Source organism: Glycine soja, chromosome 15 (assembly GCF_004193775.1).
Source record: "Glycine soja cultivar W05 chromosome 15, ASM419377v2, whole genome shotgun sequence".
In the NCBI taxonomy this organism is placed as follows: Eukaryota; Viridiplantae; Streptophyta; class Magnoliopsida; order Fabales; family Fabaceae; genus Glycine; species Glycine soja.
The window spans coordinates 8,956,174-8,973,157 of NC_041016.1; the positions used below are offsets into that span (position 1 = coordinate 8,956,174).

The 16,984-nt window shown below is 31.1% G+C and overlaps 2 protein-coding genes and 2 non-coding genes across 4 annotated transcripts; 3 read left to right on the forward strand and 1 right to left on the reverse strand.

Moving 5' to 3' along the window:
* Positions 1-928: 928 nt before the first annotated feature.
* Positions 929-1,033, forward strand: LOC114388800. Its single transcript, XR_003661593.1, has one exon. It is a non-coding gene; the product is annotated as a small nucleolar RNA snoR109 (small nucleolar RNA).
* A 311-nt stretch (positions 1,034-1,344) lies between these two features.
* On the forward strand, positions 1,345-1,436 carry LOC114388814. Its single transcript, XR_003661607.1, has one exon. It is a non-coding gene; the product is annotated as a small nucleolar RNA SNORD96 family (small nucleolar RNA).
* A 4,129-nt stretch (positions 1,437-5,565) lies between these two features.
* Positions 5,566-7,536, reverse strand: LOC114387700. Its single transcript, XM_028347904.1, has 2 exons — positions 7,066-7,536; positions 5,566-6,399 (listed from the first exon to the last, which is right to left on the reverse strand). The coding sequence occupies exons 1-2, from the start codon at positions 7,484-7,486 to the stop codon at positions 5,882-5,884; spliced, it is 939 nt and encodes a 312-aa protein (XP_028203705.1). The 5' UTR covers positions 7,487-7,536; the 3' UTR covers positions 5,566-5,881.
* A 7,205-nt stretch (positions 7,537-14,741) lies between these two features.
* Positions 14,742-16,967, forward strand: LOC114386703 (uclacyanin 1-like). The gene is made up of 2 exons (XM_028346741.1): positions 14,742-15,209; positions 16,429-16,967. Exons 1-2 carry the CDS (start codon positions 15,035-15,037, stop codon positions 16,779-16,781), a joined length of 528 nt encoding a protein of 175 aa, XP_028202542.1. The 5' UTR covers positions 14,742-15,034; the 3' UTR covers positions 16,782-16,967.
* Positions 16,968-16,984: the final 17 nt, after the last annotated feature.

Here is a 16,984-nt window from a genome sequence, read left to right on the forward strand (position 1 = left end):
TTTAAGAAACAAATTTTATATTTTTCTTAAAAAATCATTTAAAAAAGACAACTATATTAGAAGTATATTTTATATTTTAAACAAACGGACGCATAACCTTTAGATTCATATACTGTGTGACTTACTGGCAAAAAGAGTCCACCATAAAAGTGGTGGGAACAAATTTATCATTTCCTATGAATGATAGTAAATGATTGTTTTTAGTTCTTCCTATTCATAGAAATAGCAGTGCTACTTCTCATCATTATCTCCAAGTGATAAAGTGAAAAGATGAATACATACAAATACAAATGACACTCCAACTTTTAAGTCAAGCTGTCTTCCAATAGAAAGGCAATAAAGGAGGAGATTATGTAGTAAAGTCTGAATGAGTTTGGTAAGCTATCATTGTTTACTAGGATCCAAACTTTGTTCTCTCCCTAATGGCTTTCGTGAGATGTCTTTACACCATTAACACCTTGAGTCACATAATAAAATATTACCATTTAAAATATCATATTTTATCCAAAATTAAAAATCCCAATTTTTTCTATTCAATTTGAGTCTTTTAAATCACATCAAGTTTTGAACTTCATCATTTTTCCTTAATAAAAATGGTGTCCTCTTCTTTTTGTTTATGTTCTTTCCACCGGAATTCTATTACCTTGGTAAACTGTTTTTGCAATTCCAGAAGCAGGCAAAGCTTGAATTTCATTTGGAATATTTTATTTGTTTATTTAAATTTCCAATTCACCATCCTTCCTCTTCACAATTTTTTTTCAAGCATAATACTATCCCAGTGCTTAACTCTTGTTTGTGTTTTGATAATTATTCCAATTGAAAATGTTGGGTTATTTATTAGATTTAGATGTTGTGTTGGTGGGGCTACATTTACCAAGGGAAGGGTTGGAGCATAAAAGCTGTACCCTTGATCTTGAATGTGCCATAGTGGCTGTAGCTATATCAATTCCATTGCAGAAGCTAACTGGCCCGTTGTTGTGATATCCTTTTGGGGTCTCTGTCAACAAATCTGCTTACCGAGCTTCTCACATTCACTCTCTTCCTCTTAAAAGTTCATTTTTCTTACCCTTTTGGGTTTGTGCTGAGAAGGGGAGAAGAGGAAAGTAAGCCTAAGATTTCGCTTTTTTTGAAGACCCTTCTAAACACTTGCAAATTACAATGGTCACTTTCCAGGCAATCTGCTTTTGATATTTCAGCAGCTTGCGTCTATGGGTGCCTACATACATATTGCATACACTCTTTATTTTTTTCTTTGCCTTTGCTAAAATTTGAAATTCCTATATGTGAATTTATCTGCTTCCAACTGTCTTTACTTGTCTATCCAAATTACAGTGTAGCTACCACCTGCCGATGATGATAATAGTCACCAAAACCATCTTTCAGGACTGAATGGCATTGTCATGCCTTGCTGTTATTATTCTGCGATTCTGAGGCCGTGGCTATATAAGTTTAATTTTATTTTCGTTCTCCCTCATGTATTTTTATTAGTTTCAATTAATCACTTTGTTTTCACTCTTGTATTAATTAGACTTGCTAAATAATCTTAAGGCTTGCAGATTTCTAGTGACTTGATATTATGCTTATAGATATTTGCTATGAATATTATAGTACTGCCCGGACAGAAGGAGCCTTGGAAATTGGATTGTAAAGAAAGGGAAGATATTAATTTTTAAAATAAACAAAAAATATGTTAAATTTATTTTAATTTGTCAGCCCTCTTCTAAAATCATGCTCATACTTGCCCTGGTCCTTTTTATAATAAATAGATTTTAGTGTAAAATACTCGGCAGTGTTCTAAAACAGCAGGTCTCTGAGCTCTGTAGTATGAAAGGACTAATTGCCTGATTGTATTTGTATCTGAAAATGTAACTTCGTTCGTCCGCAACGAATTTTTCCTGCTTGAAATACTGCATGCAAAATTGAGTTTTTGCCGATGAAGACAACTTCTCTGTTTCCCTCAATGAGCCAATACAAACAATCCCTCAAAGAGCGATACTGAATTGGTGGTTAGCCTATAGTTCCTTGGATCTCTAAAGTAGAAAATTAAGGGGGTGTTTGGTTTGATTGTTTTCTGTTTTTATTTTCACTAGAAATAAAAAATGGTGATGAAAATGTATTTGGTTGGATTTCTGTTTTCAGTAAAAATATTTTTTCGAACGAACCAAAAATTGAAAACAATAAAATCTCATTTTGAGTTGAAACTAGAGACTCATTTTGGATAAAATGAAAACGCGATAACAAAAAATATGATTTTAAACAAATTTAAAAATATGATTTATTTGATGCTTGTACATTAGTGATCTTACATGTAAAACAGCTTTTTCCGAGGCTTGTGGCTCTCTTTCTACATGTCTAAAGAACCCGCATATCGATGCCGTCTTCCTGGCATGGACTGATTCAGTGAAGAGGACTTTGAACTTCATCCTTGAAGTTTGTACTCTTTTCAAGTTTCAAATATTGACATGATAATATTTAATTATAATAGATTATAATGTAATTATTAAAGGAGACTGAATTGTTGTAATGGTCATAGTCATTATCATTATTATTATTGTTTCAGACACAATTATCATTATTATTGTCATTATTAGTAATATCATTATTTTAGCTTCTATTATTATCATTACCAATATTTATTATGATTATTTTCATTATCATTATGATTGTTATCACAATTGCGTGAAGGTAGTGAAAGGTGTGAAAAAGATATTGAAGGATGAAGCTTGAAGGAAAACCTTGGAGGAAAAAAAAAAGGGACAACTAAAAAAGTTTAAAAGTAGAACAAGTTTAGATAAGGATGATAATGGGTAGGATATGAATATAGTACTTACTTCCATACCTGCATTTAAAAATAATATTTGTACCTGGTTTCAAATCCACACACATAATAATTTTAATTTTCATTTTTGTATCTATATATCCATGTGTGTGAGAGAGATTAAGATGTTAATAAACTAATATTAAAGCATTTCTTTTGTTTTAATATGTCATTTTTTATTTTAGTCCCAATAAATTATATTTGTGTTAATTTTAATTCATGGGGATAATCATTTTGACATCATCAAGTGATGATATAACATGATGACATAATCATTTTGTTTGTCATATCATTTTCTTTTGTAACCAATAGTAATTATAATGAAAAAAAAAGAAAAATAAACTTAATTTGGAGGAACTAAAGTGAATTTTTTTTAAGGATGAAAATATAAAAAAAACACTAAATTATGAAATAAAAAATATATTTAATCCTAAATTTTTAAAACTTTTAGGCAATTTTCTTGATCATATATTTTTTCATTTTATATTCTTTTTGAAGTTTTGTTGAGTCATAAGCTTTTGTCTTGTTTATTGTTGTATGGTATGAAAATAAAGGCATCTAAACTACAATTGTTATTGAATAAGGTACTGCATCATAATTACAATACTTACAAAATAATACATTGATATACGGAAGATGTTTAGATAATATTATATTTAAAGTTTTAAGTCTGTTTTTTTCGCAAGCTAAAGTTTTCATTAAAAGTCAAGCATGAGATGCAACTTAGCAAAACACCACAAACTGAAAGTACAAATTGGACAAAATAGAAAGTTGATATCTAAGTGCACTATACCAATCCAAATGGCATCAACCTACCAAAACCCTATTTATGAGTTTGTCTAAGTGATAAAATTCTTTTATGTGATATCTTTTATGGATTCTTATTGAATTAAAAACTATTTTCTTTATAGTTGTGTAATAATAATCTTAAACCAATGCTAATTATCATATCACATGACCATAAAGAAGACAAAAATTTCAACTCAATAAGAGTCATCAAAGGATATTATATGAAAGAATCTCTTAAATTTAAGATAATACAACCATTTTAATTTAAGTTCTAAATACTCGTATAGTTTCTCTTGTCTCACACAACTACAATTACTTCCTTTTGCTGGTGGGTACATATATTCCCCCTTTTGTGACAACAGAATATAACAGAAATGAAATGACTCTCCCAAAGTATAGATTCTCTTGATTGATAAGTTGAGCTTTTATGGGTTTGTCCCCCATAACTTTTTTTACATCTCATCCCCACTTTTTCTTTATTTAATGATATTTCTTTGGCTTGTGTTTCCTTTCAGCTCCAATTAATAGTTGTGTCAACCTGATAGATATTACTTATTTGCGGCTGAGTATTCAAGTCGATCTTTATTAAAAAAAATTAAGCTTTAAACAGATCTTTGTAATCCTCTCTTTTAAATAATCGATCCATCCATCTGCTCTCCTTATTTATCTCTATTGAGGGATATCCATTATTTCTCAATTTTCATTATTGGAATGAGCTCAAGCTTTTGTTGATGTTTGATCAGAGAATGATGAAGACACCTCGAGTTCTAATGATATCAAAGAATTTGATTAAGATATCATGATGTTGTAGAGATGTAAACTTATTGTCAAGAAGAATTAAGGTGGCATTTGGTTTGAATATTTATTCTCTGTTTTTATTTTCAAAATTTATAAAACATATATTAACAAGAAAATATTCTAAGGTGTTATTACATTTTTACTTCTTCAAAAAAGATGAAAAAGGTTGATTTGTTATTTTCAATTTTGAGTCTGTTTTTTAAAATATTTTCTGAATTTTAAACAAACATAATTTTACTCTTATTTCTACTTTCTTTGAAAATAAAAATAAAAAACACTCAAAGCCCTACCTAAGAAATCTTGAATGATCATAGGCTTTTCTTTCCCGTCTTAATTGGAGAGTTTTGAACAACTTGGACCAAAGTAATTGGCCTTAATAGAACAAATGTTGAAACTGATGTGATATTCGTGAGTGATATTGTGACAAATTTTTTTTTTTCTGGTCATAAATGGCAATGTTGAACACCTGAAGTTTTGAGACTGAGTTGGCTGTGGCAATAGAGCAGCTAGCAAAGCATACAGACTCGTACTAGTACTAATTTTTCTTCTTCTTTGGCTTCGATAAAAAAAAGAAATTGCCTAGGAATCATCATCTCATTAAAATTGCAAAATTAAAAAAATAGTAAAAAAAATGATGCATTTAATGATATTAGAATCTGAGAACAATGAAGAACGACTTTTGAATGAAGCAAACTTGTTATTGTGTTGCTTCTGCTGGTGTTCATTATTGAATTTGACGATCTAAACTACTGTAATTAAACTGATTTGAATTAGTTTAATTTATATTTTTCCACTTCAAATTTGAACAAAATAAATTGAAGCATGCATCTAGAGACGAGAATGGTGAAGTGGTACACTCACTATATATGGTCCGCTCACTATACACAGTTATTTCAATTTTAAAGTGAGACTATCTCGATCGTTTTCTTGAAGTGCTAGAGAGTTGAATAATTTATATTGTAATTTAGCTTTTGGTGAATAATTTATCCACATATGCTATACTAGTAGTTTATTCCTGATGATGTGCCACTGCGTGGCGCAATGCAATTCATTTTGGGGGACCACTGGCACTAGGCATAGGAAGTTGGAGGCAGACCAATAAATGTCTTTGCAATTATCTTTCAACTGCTCTCCCAATGCCATTTGGATTGGATTTGAAGGCTGTATATATAGATCCTTTTCCATTTGCCAAGAAAACGATTCTTTATCTTACTGTACAACAATTTTTCTTTAACATTATCTTCCCATATAAATAAAAGAAATGCTAGCATAGCAATGAACCTTGCTTACTAGTTACCACATCTATGATCTACCTATAAGACAAAAACATGCCAGAGCTGTGCATCAAAGAAATTGTTCTCAATTCAGCACTTTTTGAGGCTAAGGCACTTCACAGTTCACACCACCACTCATGAAATCCAATTCCAACCATCAAGAAAAGCACTTCTATACAAAGTATAATGAATATGACTTCAATCATGCACCAAGGTTATCAGAATTAAGCACAGCTGTCAAATGGCCGATTCTGAACCCAGTAATAGTGGCATAAACATCCCTGCAATTGTGTGCTTTAACAGGTCGCACTTCAAATCCCATGGACCTTTTAGGAAACAAAGACTCATCAGAAGACAATGGCAATGATGCCCTTTTAGTTGCAACTGCATTGGTTGTTCGCTTGTAAGCACTGAACCACTTGGCTTGCATGTACATATTTCTCCTCCATGGTGGTATGTGCAGGTTCATTCTTTTCATGGATCCCTTAAGAGCAGTGCACATCAGCCTTGCAACCTGCTTCATCTCTTCCACTTTACCCACAAATATCAATGGGAAAACATCTAGCAAGGAAGAATATTGATCTGTGGGACGAGCTATTTCGAACTTCCCAGCAAGGGAGACTTCAACTATGTAGCGTTTTCCCTTAAAATTGACATCAATGTACTCATAATCACCAGCTGTTAATCTTCCATTTTTCTCCCACTTGGATTTGCAAAGACCTGCATAGAGAGGGGTATATAATTTATTAAACCAAGTTCCATAACTAGATGACCATTTCAATAATATATTATTTTACTACAATATAAGTATAGTATATAACCATATACTTATTGGTATATGCATGCGGCTCATCAATTGGCAACTTGATATGTATGCTATTTTGAACGTAGAAAATAAAAAATAAAAAAAATACTGTACGTGCATCCTGACTGGGGCACATGAGTATGATGAATAACACTTTCCCCTCTCGAACGATCTAGATGTAGAGATAATATAATAGATTAATCAATTTAATGAATTGATCCAAGGAAATAAACCAAAGGAATGGGAATCATTTTTTTTCTTTCTAGCCAACCATTTTGAAATGTGCCAAATTAAATTGATGATCGAGTTGAATCAAAATTAAGCTCATTTAGCTTGGAGCAAGACAAGAAACAAGAGCTAAACGTTAATAAGGTAGGACAAAACTTAGATGTTGTTCTTAAGTATGTTTGGTACTGTTCTCAAATAAAAACTAGAAGAATTTTATCTTAATAATTGATTTTTAATGTAATTCCAATTCTGATGCTAAAAACACATAAGAAACTGTATGTAATTTTTGTTTGAATGCTATAACAAATCAATTATATATAAGGACCATAATATTAGTAGCATGTAATACTAACCAGCATCAAAACCTTTTTCTCTCAACAGAGACATCAACCTGCGTTTGGAATAGTTTCCAACAACAACTCCAAACGCAACTTCAGCCTCTCTCCTAATTTTTTCTTTGTCGTCCCTTTCATCCTCATCATCATCATTCTCATAAAGCAAACTCCGCAACATTTCCCTCTTCTCCGAATAAGACCACTCAGTTTTTTCAAACTCTTCTTCATCGTGACCTTCACGAACATCACCAACTTCTTCTTCTTCTTTTTCTCCGGTTGTTGCCTCGTTCTTCTCCATGAAAGACTTCACGAGATCAGACAAATCGGTCAAACTCTCCGGCGAGTGCTCGCTGCCGCTGCTCTCGCAGAGCCCCACACGTGCCACATCAGCGTCAAACGCCGCCGCCACTCTCTGAAACCTCACTGGAATCCTTGCCATATCTAAAAGAAAGAATACTATGCAATATGCATCACTGTCACATTTTTCTATTATATATATCTTTTGTCTTATGTTGCGAGGTGTTGTGCATGCAGATGCTTGTGTTGTGTTTGTTTTGTTGTTTGTAGAAGAGGCCAGGTTCAATGAACTTCAAATAAGCGTCTATATTCATTGAATCAAACTCAGATTTTGCCACGTGCAGAAGTCTGGGATGAATTTAAGTTGTATTAGACATGATAAAGTAAAAAAAATAAGGTAATACTATAATATAATGTGATTTTATTAGATTTGTTGCAAGTAATTAATGTATGTGCTGTATATAAGTATGTATCAATTTTTATATGGTATCTTAAAAGTTAAAATAATTAAATTTGAGGCTGCTAATATCTATCATACTCTTTTTTAGCTGATGTGCATTCGTAAAATATTCCAAAATTTTAAGACAAAAATATCCTATTGGCCTATTCATTTAATTGATTTTTTTAGAACTGTTATAGTTATTTTAAAAGGAATAAAGAAAGCATTTCTCTCTCCTTCCTCATCTCAGCCATCTCTCCTTTCCATTATTCATGCAGCATATCTTGTAAACTCTAAATTGAATTAATGTTTACAACAATAATCTCAAGACAGGTCTCTCTCTCTCTTCTGTATGTACGTGTCTTTGTGAGAATTAAACGGATTCAGTGTTTGGGTTCCGTTAATTTATGCTTTGTAGAGTTTAGCCTTGATATATTGCTCTAAAAATTCACTTTTTGGTTTCCAGATTTGAGGCTTCATTCCACAAGGAAACTAGTGAACCAAAGCAATGATATTTTTTTTTTATGATATTCTCCTTGTGCTATACCTTAGTAGGTATATTAAACCGATTTTTGTTGCAAGCTTAAGTTTAACTTAAGAAATTATTACTAGTAAAATAGATTGTTGTTGTCAAATTATGTTTTGATTCTTTGTAATAATAACATTTACTCATTGGATTTGCCGTTTACAAAGGCTGTAATTTTTTTCCCATCTAGTTTCACTATTAGCCTTATGTTAATTTTGTCGATTAACTGTTCATACTTTTTGTTTGTTTTCTAGTTCCATTAAATATCAAGACTTTTCCCTGTGACATTTTTAAACAACATTTTTTTTTCATTTGATTTCGTTAAGTATTAGGAGTTTCTTATTTAATCTCTCGTTTTGTTAACATACAAAACAATATACGGGAGGAAATTTTTGAAGGGATAAAATAAAAAATAAAAATAAAATGGGAGAATGAATAGAAAAATCATAATATTTTAAAGACTAAAATATAATTTATTTATTTATTGTCGAAGGGGATAGAGTTTTAATAAATACATTTATATACAAATTAGTGAGGCTTTTCTTTTTTAACTGTGAAAGCATATATGCGATCTAGCCCTTATGCTTTTGTTGGGCCAAATGGGCCATGCCTGAAGTCGGGCTATTTTCTCACTAGTCCATATATCATGTGCAATGTCATTAGGAAATTGCTATATATACCCTCTTTATACTAATGCACTCCCCCTTTTCACTTTTTTCCTCCCCAAACTATCCTACAATACACACTCCCCTTGTCCCTTTCTCCCCCATTTAATTATTTTTAGATCTTCAATTTCTGTTACAATCTAATTATTTTTACTACCCCTGTTGATTTTTGCTACCACAATTTACATGAATTAGATTTGATCTAGATATAAAATTTGTAAGTAATTCCAATTGAGTATAGAAATTGTTTGTGACACATTCTGGTCCACGTGTGAGTTTGGGCAGATATTAATGTGCTTCACTTTTCAGTTTTGATTTCAGATCCGAGAGATTTGGTGGGAGGGTCCAATGAGATGGAGAAGAGGAACAATGGTTTGGTGCATGAGTTGTTAGCTAGTGTATATCACCTTACGAGACTAGAGTATGGTATAGATCAACCCGAAAAGGTCTGCATAAAAATATTTGTCGCAAGAAAAAATCCCAGAATTCCTTCCATTTTCTGGGTTTGGAAAAGTGCGGATTTTCAAGAAAAGGAATTGTCTTTGACTCTTTGGAAGAATGCTTCAATCATGAAGTTGGGGCATTTTAGGAGGGAGTTTGTTTTGCCTGATAGGTTGAGTTGAATGTGTTTGTTGCTTAAGCATCCAGGCGTTTTGTGTTTCCATTAAGTATTAGATTTACACTACTTCTTACATAGTCTTGTGTTGGGTCACGGCTTGTGTAGATAAGGATCCTTTGGAGAGTTGATGCTCAAGGGGTTCATAATACAATCAAAGATGGTGCCTCCTCAACGTGGAAAAGAGGAGGAAGACATGAATATATTGGTTAGGGTAAAAGGATGGGAAGTGTTTTTTTTTTTTTTAAGAATTACAGAGAGGAAGAAAGAGATGAGAATGCGTTTAGTAGGGTAGTTTGGGAATAAGAAATGAGAAGGGAGAATACATTAGTATAAAGGGATTGTGGAAATAGCAATTGCAATGTCATTATTGGCAACTTTTGGTTTTTTTTTATCTTAATCATATGATTCAATAGTAAAAATGGATTCTAATTAATACAGAGTTTAACTGGATAATAACTGGATAATAAGTAAAATTTGACTATAAATTATTTTTGTTAAGAATCAAATTTAAATATTATTCGAACTTCAACCTTAATTTTAACTTATCTGCAAACACTTACCAATTATGCTAATGTTTTGTTTCGTGCTTCATTATTCTAAAAGGCTCCACTGTCCTTTTGTTTGGCCGGGGAGGCAAACTTTTTTATTTATATTTTTTGCTAATGAAAAATTTTCACAAAAAACTTCTAGGAGAACTACCAGAGCAACATCCGCACCAAACGCATTACAAATAAATTTGATTATGAATTGTATTATATTGCCCTCATTTTAAATATAAGAAAAAAAACAATTTACCGTAATTAAAAAAGTTAGATCACTATATTTAATTGTATCAATTTCAATTAAAAAAAATTAGTTTATCCTTCATTAGAACTTGGTATCATGAATAAAGAAGAGATATTGAAACTAACACCTTAATTAAATGAAGGATAATTTATAGATATTAGTATTAAATAAGGTAAAATTATTTTAAACTTTTTTATATTTGATACCAATAAAAGAGTGGTTTTTTTTTTGTATTTGAAATCAGAGGGAGTATATGTTAAGATTGTGGATGTAAAAAAAATGCAAAATTTTTTAATAACTATTTGCCTTAAATATGTTTATCATACTTGAAAAATAGATTATTTTTACTTTACCACCTAAAATTCACTTTTGTTCATCTCCGTGTCTAACATTTTTTTATGTTTCACTGTAGTATTTGTCGTTAGTCTTATTCGGTTAAGTGATGGTATGATAAACGAAGTATCACGTCATCAACGCCTAATCACTGACACATGTACCCAAGTTTTCCACATCATTTTTTATTATTCAAATTATTTAAAAAAACCAATTTTTATATTAACTAACTAATAAAATTGAAAAGAAAACCCTGAATTGTCTCTTCCCCTTGTCTTTGTCTATTAAAATTTACTTTTTTGTCTCTCTCACACCACCTCTATAAGCATGTCATGTTTAGTGCTTCACTACCAAAACACTCTCTCTCTCCTTCATCTTCTACTTCCTTCTATTACCTAGTCTAATTCTACTCTCTTTTAACCAAATTATCTTTTCTCTTTTCTTCTAACCAACCATGTCTACAACATAAGGTTTTTCATGTTAGTTCGCTTTATCTTCTTCTTCATCTCCAATTGAGTTTAAAGAGAAGAAAGTGATAGCTAAAAGGGTTTGTTATAGTTGTCCTTAACAATGATTATGAATATGATCTTCTTGTTAGCTGAGAGATAGAGACTATTAGTAGTCTCTCTCTCTCTCTCTTTGTTTGTCTACTTGGGAACAAGAATGAGTGGCGGCTTTTGGAGTGGGTTGGGATTAGGTTGAGGATTACGAGTATTGGAAGATGGACTGGGGACTCGGAGTGCCGCTAAAAGCGATGATGCACGACGACACTGACAGGCTGTGAGGATGGTGAGGGTAAGAAGAGAAGTGCGTGGTGGGAGAGGAGCTTCGAGGGGGGCGTTAGCAAGGGTGTCGACGAAGATGGGGCCAAAGACGTCATGGCTGAGGTGTGTGGAGAAGGAGTTGGTGGTACGGCGAAGGAAAGAGAAGAAGAGGCAGTGCAATGGTGGCCAAAGAAGGGAGTTAGTTTCGGTTTGTGGTGGAGGAATGGATCTTTGGAAGAGGGTGAGAAGATCGAGAAGGAGAGGAGGAAGATGACGAAGGAGAAGGGGAAGTAGGAGTGCTTAGGAGTTGATAACGTGAAAATTTTGGATATTTGTTAATGATTAAACATTGATGACGTGACATTCCGTTTGACACGTCATCACTTAACAAAATGAGACTAACGACATGTACTAAAGTAAAATATTAAAAAAAATTAGGTACGTAGATGAACAAAAATCAATTTTAAGTAATAAAATGAAAATGATCTATTTTTCAACTATGAAAAACATATTTAAACCTAATTATTTAAAAAGTTATATCTGTAATATTTTTTTAATTAATAGTATAAAAACCTTTATATTAATAATTTATCAAAATTAAGCTCATCTTAACATTCTATCACTTTTCATTTGAAAGTTTAATGATCAAATAGAAAAGATATCTTTTTTTAAGAGAAGAGAAAAGACATTTTGAAAACTGTCGTAGTATTCGTTTAGAGAGAATGATGTATATACAGTACAAAATTTTAAATTGTGATCTAATTACAACTTATAATTTATAATATATAATACATGATAAATTTATTGATTTTATAATAAGATTTCACTACAGTTTGGATTTGTTTTTTATTTAATTGGTTTAATTTGATTATTTTATTAATAAAAAAATTCAATTTTATCTCTTAATTTTCAAAATCGCATCAATATTGTCTTACGCCTAATTGATTGTAACAATATTAGTGAAATTGGACAAGTATCACTTTCATTCAATGTGGCCTCTTATACTATTACGATCTATTAGATGGAAAGCATTATATTGATGTCATTTTGAAAATTACGAAATCAATTGAACCAAATAAATAAACAAATAAGATTAAAAGGGTAACTTAACCTCACAAGTTAATAATAATCTTATGATAAGTTATACGTATAATAATTTATGATTAGTTGATTATGTAAAAAAAATTACATTGAAAGTGAATATAAATTAAATTTTTCTTTTTACCTTTTTCGTTAATTTCTTTTTTTTTCCTTCACACTTTGTACCGAAGTCTCTTTTCTAAGAAAATATTTGGTAAAATTGAATTATAAACCATAAGTTAGGAGCTAAAAGCTTATAAGCTACTTACTCAATTCCCAAATAACTTATGTTTTAATGTTAATAGAGGAACATGGAGCAAAAACACGAAAGTCACAAGTGGGTTCTTAGACTTGTGAAAATTTTGGGCCTAACTCAATTCTACTCCAACGATAATAAGAGGATAGGCACGCCAAAATGTTTCTTTAAGTAAAAAAGGATTTCAGGTAAATAAGCTAAGATAAACATGGAAAAAAAATTAGGAACTTATAAATAACAAAAATCTCGAAACTTCCCTCCTTCAAATCCTAAATTCTTATTATATAAGATCATTCAAAATTTATCAAACTTTCACCAAATTCATACCTTGCAAAATTTTAAAAGAAGAATCAAATTCAAAATTCATCATAAACTCCAATTATTTTATATTTTAAATTAATCTCATAAAAGATAACATAATATTTTTGTAATTAAAAATAAAATTATATTTTTTAAAAATCAAACCGTTGTCAAGGTATTTTTATAAGTTTGGCCCATTTTAGGTTCATAAAATTATATTCTTAAAAAAAGAAGTATTCATCAAATAATATTTATTTGAGTTTAGTGTTCCCTTTATGATAAGTATTTCATACGATTGATATTCATGTTTTCATCCCACATTGCCAATTCCCGGAACCTCCCACTTAGAGGACACAAATGAACCCCATAAGTGACTGCTATTCTATTCCCATTTTTTCTTTTTCTTTTTCTGGGATGGTTGTTGGTTGCATAATATTTCATTTTTATCACGGACTCCCCTTTTTATTGTACCGAAAGTTTTTCAGTGGGGCTGGGGAAAAAACCTTTTAAATCAATTTTTGAGTTTGTATTAGTTGGGCATTTCAATTTTACCTCTATAAAGAGTTATTTATTTTAATATTCTTTCATTTTATTTTTCATTAGCATTTTACACCAAAAATGTTAAAATAAGTAGCATCTTATAAAATTAAAAATTGTCAGAATTTTTTTAAAAATTTTCAAAACTAAAATGCCTAAACTAATTAAAGTGTCATGAAGGGTTACTTACACATTTCTCTTAACACTCTTTCTTATTAATTTAAAATATAGGTTTTTTTTTCTAATTTATTATTTTAGTTCGATTTAGTCATCTATTTTTTTGTTTAATTTGATCTTCTATTTTTTTTGAAAAAGTTCAATTTGGTCTTGTTACCTATTCTCGCAAAATTGTCAGCAATGGAGTACACGTGGCAAATGACATGTCCTTCCCTTAAGTGAACACGTGAACACAAATTTAACGACGTTATGCAAAAATGGATGATGAGGACCAAATTGAACCAAAAAAAAAATAAATTAAAAAATAAAAAACTAGTTTAACATAAAATATATAAAATTATGAATAATATTCATAAATAAAGAATAAGACCTACACAAATTTATAATTTTCAAAAAATTTGGATAAATAACAAAAGTTTATTAATAATTGTATTAATTAGTAACATTTTTTTCTTATGAGAAAAATAAGGAATACAATCAAATGTGATGAAGGGTAAAGTAGGGGGGCAAAATGGTTTGGCCCACTCCACCATCAACCTCCCCCCCCCAAAATATATCAACCCTCTTACATTTTATATATATATATATATTTAAAGTATTTGTTTGTCTCGTTTTTGTTGAATTAGTCTATCAAAATTAAAATATTAAGAACAAAATAAATAATAAATATATTTTAATTAATTTTATTTTCTTATAAATATTAAATAATAAGTACTTGTTAAAAAAATTGAATGTATCACCTTAAATTTTTTAATAATAATTTATTTAGATAAAAATAAACTAATTAAAAATAAAGAATCCAATAATGTGATGGAGGGTAAACCGGTAAAGTGGTCCATGAATGGTGAAAATCATGGAAGCCCTTCACATTATTGTGGTAAAGGGCATAGAAATAGAAACAGCTAGAATAAGAGTACCTTCCATATACACACATTGACACTACGCAATTGACAATTGGTTACAGTGAGTGTGGGAGGAGAGTCACAACTCACAACAACCAGTCCTTGCTTTGCATCGTGTGAGTTTGGGAGAGGAAGGAAGCTACTCGAAAAGTGATTCCTTCCTCGGCGAAAAAAAACCAAACCATTCCTTTATAACCATAAAGTGCCTTCTTTTTTCTTCACCACCACTCCATTACTCTCTTCACACTCCACACACACACACATACATACCTCTACCTTGTGTTTGAGATTGAGGAATATAAGAAAATGAAAATGGGTAAAGGGATGATTTTTATTGTTGCTCTGGTGGCCATTTGCCTTGGTGGGAAATGGGTGGAAGCGCAGGTGCACCATGTGGTCGGAGCAGACCGTGGTTGGGATCAAACCTCAGACCTCGTTTCCTGGGCTGCAGGCAGGGTCTTCAGGGTTGGAGACCAAATTTGTAAGTCTCTAATTCTCTCTCTTTTTATTTACCAAATTATAGGCAAATGCCCAGTATTTTGTTCTGTTTTTTTTTTTTTAATACTTTTTTATAAGCATAGCTCAAGGAACTAAAAAAATATTTATCGTGTAAATCATAACAAGATATGATAAAATAAAAAAGATTATTCACAGATCAAATTTTATTTATTTCAATAAAAATATTTTTACTTTAATATTCTTGACCATTTTCCTTAAATACCGGTTAGCATTTGTCTATTTTTTTATAGAATTTTTTTCTTACATGATTTGGGGCTTGCCGTTGATTATGTTATTGATGTTCTTCCCGAAAAGCAACGAATTAATGAAAGACGAGTATAACACGTTTGCTTTCATAGATTGGCTTTCCCCGTCTGTTTATGGTTTCATTTAAACGGCGGAGCCCAGGCACTGCGGTTGTTAGATTGCGTATCTTCTAGGTTTGCTTTCGTATATGTACCATTTTTTCTTTTCACAATGGTGATATTGATACTGGTGAAAGCTTATTACAATATTACCTCGTACAAATTACTCAAATTCCCAATAGATCTTAGTTGTTTCATATGTGTGCCATTAATCAGTGGAAGCATAGACTTGGCTCCTTTTTGGAATCGCTTTTTAGGAATTTTTTTCAATGTTTTTTTGTCAACAAATAAAACCTACTATCTTTTAATTCAAGCACCCACTTAAATAAAGGAAATAAAATGAGTTAAAAATGTATGGCATTATTATTTGAACAGTGTTATTAGTAGGTAGCATTTATTTTAATTTGACGCAATACTTGTATTATAAATTTATGTTAGGGTTATAACATGCAAGGATGAAATGAGGAATCAAACAATGACCTCAAAGATAAAAATGAATTATAAAAATATTTTTTTAGAGGAAAAATGTATCATAAAAATAATTATGTTATATATTTATATATATAATCTTTCTATAACTCCTTATAATTTATTTTTCTGCCTTTCTCTTTTCATCTTATTATATTTTTTTTTCTCTTAAAATTTTTTATGTCTCTATTTTATAAGATTTTGTATAAAAATGATTTATGGAATATATGTCCCTTATAAAAACAAGTTTTGTAAGTATCAATATCATGAGACATTTAATTTCTTGTCCTTATGCAGTGCTTCTCTATTTAAATTAATAAATAATAACTCTAGGATTTTGTGGGCCTGTGCACGTGCCAAAATGAGCAGGGCTTACCTACTCCGTGACTCAGGGATTAGTCGCAGAGCTGAAAAGCAAAGAGGAATATGAGGCATGTGATGTGAGCAACCCCATCAAGATGTACACAGAGGGTTTGCATACTATCCCACTTGAGAGTGAAGGAATGAGGTATTTTGTGAGCAGTGAACCAGAGAATTGCAAAAATGGTCTCAAGCTACATATTGAGGTTCTGCCCAAGGCTGATGAACGCATCATAGAGTCTTCTACCCTAACAGATGAGGCTGTGGCGCCCACCACTCCTTCTGGTTCAGCACGTTATGGGCACAACACTATGTTAATGCTCACGGTTATATTGTTTGTCGTCATAGGCCTTGCTTACTGACACCTGTCCCAAGCCTATATGCGAGAACAATTGGCTCTATATATGTATCTAAGACACTATTTTGGGATTTGGGACCTTGCTATGTGCTTCTAGTTTAAGAAGGATATTTTTATAAGACACTATTTCAGGAATTTTTTATGTCTCTATTTTTCTCTTAAGAAGGATATTTTTTTTGTCTTGTATTTATGGATTTACCTGTTATC

Coding starts and splice junctions, on each gene's coding strand:
- LOC114386703 (XM_028346741.1), top strand. CDS start 15,035: ATGAAAATGGGTAAAGGGATGATTTTTATTGTTGCTCTGGTGGCCATT. Junction 15,210..16,428: donor CAGGGTTGGAGACCAAATTT/GTAAGTCTCTAA, acceptor CAAAATGAGCAG/GGCTTACCTACTCCGTGACT.
- LOC114387700 (XM_028347904.1), bottom strand. CDS start 7,486: ATGGCAAGGATTCCAGTGAGGTTTCAGAGAGTGGCGGCGGCGTTTGAC. Junction 6,400..7,065: donor AGAAAAAGGTTTTGATGCTG/GTTAGTATTACA, acceptor CTCTCTATGCAG/GTCTTTGCAAATCCAAGTGG.